This window comes from Aplysia californica, unplaced genomic scaffold, assembly GCF_000002075.1.
Source record: "Aplysia californica isolate F4 #8 unplaced genomic scaffold, AplCal3.0 scaffold00289, whole genome shotgun sequence".
NCBI classification, from domain to species: Eukaryota; Metazoa; Mollusca; class Gastropoda; order Aplysiida; family Aplysiidae; genus Aplysia; species Aplysia californica.
Window position 1 is genome coordinate 772,131 of NW_004797559.1, and position 9,010 is coordinate 781,140.

The 9,010-nt window shown below is 40.0% G+C and overlaps 1 protein-coding gene across 1 annotated transcript in view; it reads left to right on the top strand.

The window, feature by feature from the left end:
* The window catches only part of LOC101861517 (signal transducer and activator of transcription 5B), a gene marked incomplete in the record, with an annotated part of 62,081 nt that overhangs the window by 13,863 nt on the left and 39,208 nt on the right, over positions 1 to 9,010 (top strand). Inside the window, 2 exon segments of the mRNA XM_013084387.2 lie at positions 4,179 to 4,289; positions 7,695 to 7,776. Of these exon segments, the coding sequence (XP_012939841.1) occupies positions 4,179 to 4,289; positions 7,695 to 7,776 (193 nt within the window).

Sequence of the window (9,010 nt, forward strand, 5' to 3'; positions counted from 1 at the left end):
TCTACTTTGAGCTAGAGTAATAATTTTTGTCTTTCACATTTATTATAAACCTTGACACCCCAACTGGTTCTTGACAGTGGATATTCTGGTTCTAGGCCTTTTCTCAGGCTCAAAGTAAGATTCATTTTTATATAGTTTATATAGGCGAATATGATGAGGGGAAAATATAAATAAGTTAGAACAGACTGAAAAACCTAAAACACAGTATCCCAGTGCCAAACTGACATCATGTGTTGACTGGATTCAATGTACCTACATGCGTGTGTGTGTATATATTATATATAATATATAAATGGAGCACGCACTGTCCTTGTTGTGTAACATGCCCCTGGAGAATGGATGAGACGCCACCCCCCCTTGAAAGTTGAGAAGCCGGGTTGGCAGTCACCCTGGAAACAGTTTTTCTAGGAAAATAGAAACTATGAATATGATATGATTCCTTTCGGACAAGTGGTGTTTTTTTTAATAGGCTTTCGTCATGAATTTCTTAACCAAATCTCCTTGAATTTTAAAAATTTCTCCTTGAAAACTCCTTGAATTTGATGGGAAGTTCATGGCAGGAACCCTGTAATTAGTCAATGTCCCTGATTTTGAGCTAGGCTGACACTGATAGCCACAGAGAAGGGTGGGCAGCTATGCCCTTGTCCGAGAAGGCTAGATGTAGATCTTTCCTACCAGAAGATCAGGGGTGTGAGTGAAAGACAGCAGTATGAAGGAGCCAAGGAGTAGCAGTCAGGGTGTCCAGCAAGGTCGTAAAGTCGTAATAAAGTCATAAATTCGGCACACTGGTCGTAAAGGTCCTAAATGGTAGTAAATATGCCGTGAAGGTAGACATTTGGTGAACAGTCGTAAATTAACCTACGTACCAAGTGATGAAGCCGGCAAGACTTCAGTGAATGGAGTCATTGCCGCGGTACTCAGCGATTACCAAGTCCCATCTGTTGTCAAAGTAGTACAACGATCTTTGAGAAGTATCAGTATCACGGAACTGGAATATTTGAAAACCTAATCCGATAAGGTCATTAGTTCATTTTGGTGGTCACTATTGTAATATTCGTTATGCTTTTCCTCCCGAGAGTATGCTTCACGCGAACAGGCTGCTATGGCGGTAGGCGGAAGTGTATGTGTGTTACCGAGGGTCGATCGGGAAAATTAAGATCTGCTTTCGTTACCACCCAGAAATTTGCCGGCGATAGACTGATAATGCAACTTTATTTTGTGACATGTCGCCATGCAAATAAAATTTAATCAGTACTCGGACTCGTCACTGTGCTAGTGCTGTCACTTGTCCGGGGAAAAAAGGAAAAGAAAATACAAGTGTCGTCAGATTTTTAGATTGTCGGGCTCGCCATCGTGACAGATCTGTGAACCTGCACGAGTTCGCATCACAAGACAGGCTACAGCATCATGTGAGCTCCAGTGTTTGTTGGGGTCACCAAAGTTCATTCAAAGTCATCGGTTGAGTAGTATAGGGCTACGGAATGGGGCAGGGGATTATTGATTTTTTTTTAAAGATACACTCAGAGGAGGGGGGGGGGGGTGCTGAAGAAAACACCAGAGCAGAGGTAAAAAACTTGGACGCAAATTTCATAATTTTGATAGATTTGCAAAGCGCGCGTTGGTGCAGGCCGTGTGTGGAATCGGGATCCTTCTTACCTTGTAAGCCGTTTTACTGAACTAAAGTATTCGCGTTTCATTGGGTGGGTGATAGTAAATTTCAACTATAATGTAGCTTTCTGTTCAAGACTGGTAGGAAATTTTGAATTTTGCGCGGGTGGCAGCCGAAGCCTACTCTTATCGATTTTAGACCACCAAGGGATCTTTAACAAGCGCTACTTGCACGTGGTACCTCCAATATTTTTTCCGCCGTTTTCTGAGTGTGGCTGAAAGACAGCAGTAAGAAGGAGCCAAGGAGTAGCAGTAGAAAGGCTACAGAAAGAGTCAGGAGCCCAGAGGAGGGGGCAAAGGAGGGTGGGGGCAGAAAGTGGAGACGAAGCAGACGACAGAACATTGCTAGAGAGAAGGAAAGGAGGTGAAAGGAGACAACCCGGGACCTTTGATTAAGAGGCAAACACCCTAACCTTAAGGCCACTAGAGCCCCCGGAGCAGACTTTGTGCTGTTGAGGCTAGAGAGGTGAGCAGAGTAAGCATGATTCCCCGTTTGGACTTCTCTGTTGACATCCACCCCTTTCATGTTCATGTGACCTTTTGCAGCGCCTTAAAAACCTTACTAAAACTAAACTAAATCTAGCGGCAAGCGAGCGTGCGATCATTTGTCTGTCCTCCATTTTATCGACTGGACTATGTTGTGTGTTATTTTTGTTTCATATATTATAATTATGTTATTGATGGTACAAATTGGTACAAATGAACTCTCTTTTTTGAGCTGGTGTGGGGCCTTGATTTGCTGGGTAGTAGATTTTTTTTCCAGGTAGGCTGAAGAAAGAGTCAGAAGCCCAGAGGAGGGGGCAAAGGAGGTGAGGGGTGGGGGCAGAAAGTGGAGACGAAAGCAGACAGCAGAAAATTGCTAGAGAGCAGAAAAGGAGGTGAAAGGATACAATTTTAGAGAAGAAAATGTTTCCGTCGCTACCCGGATTCGAACCCGGGACCTTTGAATGGGAGGCAAACACCTTAACCTCAAGGCTATGAGAGCCCCCCAGTTATAGACTGATAGAACAAGCTGACATTTGAACTAGCAACCTTCCGCTTGTTTTGTTTTATGTTTTAGTAAGAGTTTTATGGCTTTTGCAACACTAATAGGTCATATAAGTGCTGAAGATTCGAGGTGTTACATGAAAGTAACAATCAAAGAAAAGGGGAAGGTATAAGAGCAACAAATGTTTGACACGAAGTGATGAATTTGTGCTGCCTGCTGTTAAAATGTACTAAGCCTTTTTTAAAAATTGTCACTGTTTTTAATCTGGGACATTTGTTGCATGCACTTAAGAATTGTTGAAATTCAAATTCGAAGTTGAAAAAAAAAAATGCAAGAAAAGATGCAAAATGTATGTGCACTTGTTAAAAGAAGAAAACAGTTTTTTTCCTCGCCAGTAAAATTGTGCTTTCTGGGTTCAGTACAGATTAACCGCTTGTGGACGACATACTATTTATTAAGGTTATTCTTTGGGTCGGTGTGGTCATCATGCTTGTATAATGATCTTTACATTTTTGTGGTTAGCACGCTTAGGTAATGACCTTTGTGTCTGTGTGGACAACACACTTAGATAATGACCTTTGCATTTTTGTGGTTAGCACGCTTAGATAATGGCTTTTGCGTTTGTGTGGACAACACACTTAGATAATGAACTTTGCATTTTTGTGGTTAGCACGCTTAGATAATGACTTTTGCCGCATTTTGCGTCTGTGTGGACAACACGCTTACTGCTTAGATAATGACCTTTGCATTTTTGTCAATATGCTTAGAAAATTACCATTGGGGCTCTCGTAGTCAATAGGTCCCTGGTTAAAATCTGGACTGACGGAAACAAATTTTTGTCTAAAATTTTCTCCTATCACTTCCTTTCCTGCTCTCTGACAATGTTCTGTCGTCTACTTTCGTCTCCACTTTCTGCTCCCCCTCCTCTAGGCTCTTAACTCGATCTGCAACCTTTCTACTGCTTCTCCTTGACTCTTTACTGCTGTATTTCAGCCACACCCCCTGATCTTATGGGAGGTAAGATCGAACACCTAGCCTTCTCGGATAAGGGTGAAAAATCTTGGAGGTCCCGTGTGGAAGTTGTGCATGTTAAAGATCCCTTGATGGTCCAAAATCGATAAGAGTAGGCTTCGGCTGCCACCGTTGCGATATTCAAAATTCCTACAAACTGAAAATGTTTAATGTGTCTCGCATGCTCATATGACCTTATGCAGTTGTGAGCGCAGTAAAGCACTTTACCCCCCCCCCCCCCCCCCCCCCACCAAATGAAGACAATGACCTTTGTATTTTTTAGGACAACATGCTTAGATAATGACTTTTACATTTCTGTGGTCAATACACTTGAATCTGTATGGATTACATACTTAGATAATGGCCTTTGCCTCTGTGTGAATAACACACTAAGATAATGACTTTTGCGTCTGTGGACGAAACACTTAAATAATGACGTTTGCATCTATGTGGACTACATACTTAGATAATGAAACTGAAATAATGACCTTTGCATTTTTTTTGCTTGCAGCAAGCAGAACTTCAGCAGCAACATTTAAACCAGGACATTGTGGGAGCGACCCAAACTGGGGTAAATGAGAAGATTATGGCAGAGATACAAGTTCTTCAGAGGAAGACGGCGGTGAGTGTGTGTGTATGTGTGTCACTGTTTTTGTGTGTGTCAGTGTAAGGGGGAGGGGCATGCCGAGACAGATATAAGATCTTCAGAAGACAGCATTGATATATATGTATATTTGTTTACTATTTATGCATTTGTATATGTACATTTGATAAGATAAGATAAGATAGTACTTTATTATCCCAGAGGGAAATTCTCCTTGGCTGTACAGGACTGTAAAAACACATGCAGATATACATTTTAAAAAATGTTAATCATATATATTACTCTCATTAAAATTCAATATGAAAGGAGAAGTAAAGCTGACAAAATGTACATTTACATCAAATGCATCAACCACAAGCAGGAATTTAAATACTAGCTAGACCTTTGGAGTTATATACAGATACATACACTAAGAGCAACACCCATCTATGCGCAGTCTGACAAAAGCCTTATGCTAGATGGTAAAAAACTTCTTTTATATCTTTCTTTTTTGTTTTTGGAGGTACATATCTGCCGCTGCGTGATCTTACAATTTGTGTGGAAAAGGGGTGTGATGGGTCGTTTATAATGCTTTTTATCTTTTTTATACGTGTGGTGTTATACATTTCATCCATTCTTATAAAATCATATCCAGAGATCTTGCTGGCTTTCTTAATGGTTCTGTCAAATTTTTCTTTATCTTTCACCTTACAATTCCCACCCCAGCAGCAAATACAAAATAATAGCACACTTTCAATCACAGAATGGTAAAAAAGGGACATAATCTTATTGTCAACACGGAAACTTCTTAATTTCCTTAAAAGAAACATTCCTTGATTTACTTTTTTATGCACAAGAGCAGCGTGGGGATGCCAGTCAAGTTTGTGGTCGATTGTTACACCAAGATACTTGTAAGAGCTTACCACCTCCACCTCTTTATCTTTAATAAATAGTGATTGCAATTGGTCTTTTTTTACTCTAAAGTATATTATTAATTCCTTTGTCTTTTTTACGTTTAGTATAAGGAAGTGGTTATCACACCAATTTGTAAATACATTTACAGCATCCCTGTATTCATTCTCATTTGTTGTCATAAGGCCTTGTAGAGTGGAATCATCCGCAAAAGTTATTAGTTTGATGTTTTTGTTATCAAAAGTACAATCGTTGGTGTAGAGCGTAAACAAGACAGGGGAGATTACACACACAGCCTTGGGGCGCACCGGTGTTCGTGAATGTTAGGTCGGATTTTACACCATTTAATTTTACATATTGACGTCGATTGGTTAAGAACTCAAGAATCCAAGCTATAATGTTCTTGTTTATGTTCATGTTAATTAATTTTGAAACCATTATGTGCGGTTGGATTGTGTTGAATGCGGTTGAAAAATCAGCAAAAAGTATCCTGCAGTAATTTCTTGGTGTGTCCATGTGTTTGTAGATGTTATCTAAGAACACGAGAATGGCATCCTCCACGCCCCTCTTGGCACGATAGGCAAATTGCATGTTATCCTGTATGTCTTCTGTTGATTTTCTCAGTTCTTTCAAAACCAGTTTTTCTAAACATTTCATGAGGACTGATGTTAAAGCAACAGATCTTAGGTCATTCAAATTTTGTATTGATTGTTTCTTTGGGACAGGAATTACTTCAGAGCATTTCTATGAGAGTGGTATTATTCGTTCTTTCAAAGACATATTGAAAATATCAGTATAAATGGGAGATAACTGAGTAGAACACATTTTAATAATTTTACTTTTTACTCCATCGGGTCCACTCGCTTTGTGAGCTTTCAGACGGTTAAACATGATCTTGATCTCATTAACATTAACCACAAAAATCTCCTTGCTCTTGTCATTGATTGTCTTCGTCTGTGTTGTGGTTGTTGTTGCTCTCCTCTGTGCTGTCATTTTGAATCGTCTCTTTGACAGTTGTCAGCTGGTCGGAGAAATCGTGGTTGTCAAAACGAGCGTAAAAAGACTTCAGTTTGTTTACATACTGACTTGGGTTCGTGTCTGGTGTGGGAATGTTTGTCCGTCTTTGTGCATCTCCAACTATAGTTTTTAAACATTGCCACGTCATTTTTGTGTTGTTAGTAGTGAAATGTTGTTCTAACTTTTCTTTGTAAACATGCTTACCCTCTCTTATCTTTTTCTTTAACATATTATTTTTTGTTTTTAATTTGTCTTGGTCTTTCAGTTTGAATGCCTTCTTCTTCTCATTTAATATTTTCTTTAACTCCTTGCTAACCCATGGCTTGTTATTTGGGTTGTAGATAATTTCTTTTTTAGATGAATGTAGGTCTTCACAAAACCTGATGTAACCAGCGATAGTCTCACATGATTCATCTATACTATTACATGAATCTTTATAAACATTCCAATTCGTACATTCAAAGCAACCTCTCAGGCTCTCCCTTTTTTCTTCACTCCAGATGGTGACAATTTTTAAAATTGGCTTTAAAGATTTTAATTTAAGTATGTACTTCGGTAATAAAAGAGACATGCAATGATCAGAGTTTCCTATAGGAGGTAGAGAGATGCATTTGTAGGCATTAGAAACATTTACATAACAATGGTCAATAGTTTTGTCCTCACGGGTTGGTACATTAACATATTGGTGGAAAGTGGGGAGGGCAGAAGTTAAAGAGCATTTGTTAAAATCCCCAGTGATTACCATTACACTGTCAGGACAAGAAGACTGTTGTTCGTGAATCATTTCGACCAAAGTGTCTGTGGCAACTTTAACATTGGCTTGTGGTGGAATATAAACAATGTTAGTTGTTATCTTAGGAAATTCCCTCGGTAGATAGTACGAGCGAGTAACAACAGTTAGACATTCAATATCAGGTGTACACAGTTGGAGTTTAACATGAATATTATTACGACTACACCACTTCTCGTTCACATGCACACACACTCCTCCGCCCCATTCTTTGTTAGAGTCAATCATCCTGTCACAACGCACCAGATGGAATCCGTCAATGTTCACACTGTTAGTAGAAACACTGTCCTTGAACCACGTCCCGCTAAAACAAATAAGCGAGGCCTCTCTGTACTCGTACAGAAACCTAACATTTGCACAGAGTTCATCCATTTTATTATTTAGTGGCTTTGCATTACCAGTTACGGTAGAAGGTAAAAACGGTTTAAAAATTCTTCTTCTCACTCTCAAACGTACTCCTCCCTTCCTTCCCCGTTTACGTGGTCTCATTTCACGGGGTAGAACGACTTTGAAAACACTGTTTCTGTTTGCCGGTCTAAGGCGTTTTAACATGGCTGAACTGTAGGTCTGTCTCAATGGTGGAGCTTCACTCAAAACACTGCACTGGTGAATTTGCATTTGTGTGTGTGTGTGTGTGCGCGTGTGTATGTGACGGAAGAAGAGAGAGGGGAGAAGACAGCTGTGAGTATACAACAACAATGAATGTGACTCGTTTCCCTCCTCAGGCCACAGAAAATGATTTGAAGAACTTGAAGGAGAAGCAAGAATCTTTCATCATCAAGTTCAGTGACACTCAGAGAATTTCAGGTACATTTGTAAAGCTGAATAACAAAGAAAGTGTTAGATTGGATCCTCAGGGTAATAGATCAAGGGCAAGGCTAAGTGGAATGTGGAGAAGAGTCACCGAGATTGATGTACAGAATGTGAGAAGACTTGGAATGATATCAAGAGGCTTACCCAGGATAGGGAAAGGTGGAAAGTGTTTGTTCCTGGCCTTTACCCTGATGTAGGGTGAGAAAGGTTGTGATGATTATGATGAAAAGCAATGGCTGCATTTGTGGTGTAGCTGTTACCTTCGCCACACAAAGACATGAGTTCGATTCATTGTTAGGGGGGAATTTTTATCTTGCAGCTCGGTCTTTCCGCAGGGATGTTGTACTCTTCTCAGCTCGTGTTAGCCGTGACAGGCAGGGTGGGAGCTTACCACCTAGATAATCTAAATTGTTGTTGATGGGCTGTTTTTTGTTGTTTTGTTTGTTTTAAATTCCTCTGTCCAAAACAATTTCAGGTAATATCTAAAGCAATCTTTGTTTTCATGGCAAATGGCCAAGTTACCTGACTGCATACGGAAATTATTACCGTTGAAGAAACAGACACTCACACTCGCTCTCTCCCTCCCTCTTTCTCTCTGTCACACGCTCTCTCTCCACACCAGGGATGCCGTTTTTTCCGTTATTTTCCTTCCCCCCCCCCCCGTTATTTTGGGCATTGTCAGATTTGTGATGGATCTGAAAACAAAGCTGTTTTCATTACATCTAAATGAAGCCACCTCAAAAGGAAACAAAAAAACATGTGCTGAATGTGATAGCATGCTACTTCTAAATGAATTACAAAAAAGTGTGAGTAGATGGTTGGCGGGTGCTCAGGTGTGGTTTGCTTCATTCTTCTTTCCTATCGTCCTTATCTCCCCTTTTTCTTTTTTATGTTTGTTACTCTCTTGTAACACCTGTAGTCTTCTGGCGCTCTTATGACCTTATGCAGTTGCGAGCGCAGTAAAACTTCTACTAAAACTAAAACTATAAAAAGTGTGACTCATTTGTAAAGTGCCATAAAACTGACTATGGTAAGTGGTGAAACTGTTTTCAATGCTGTCATGGAGAAACTCACAGAAGATGAAGTTCCGTTGACAAAGTGTCCATCCTGACCATTTATTGCTTCGTCGCATGCTAAATCTAGTCTTGAAAAAATGTTCCGTAATTTTTTACAAAAGTCCAGTGGCGTCCCTGCCACACACACACACACACACACACACACACACACA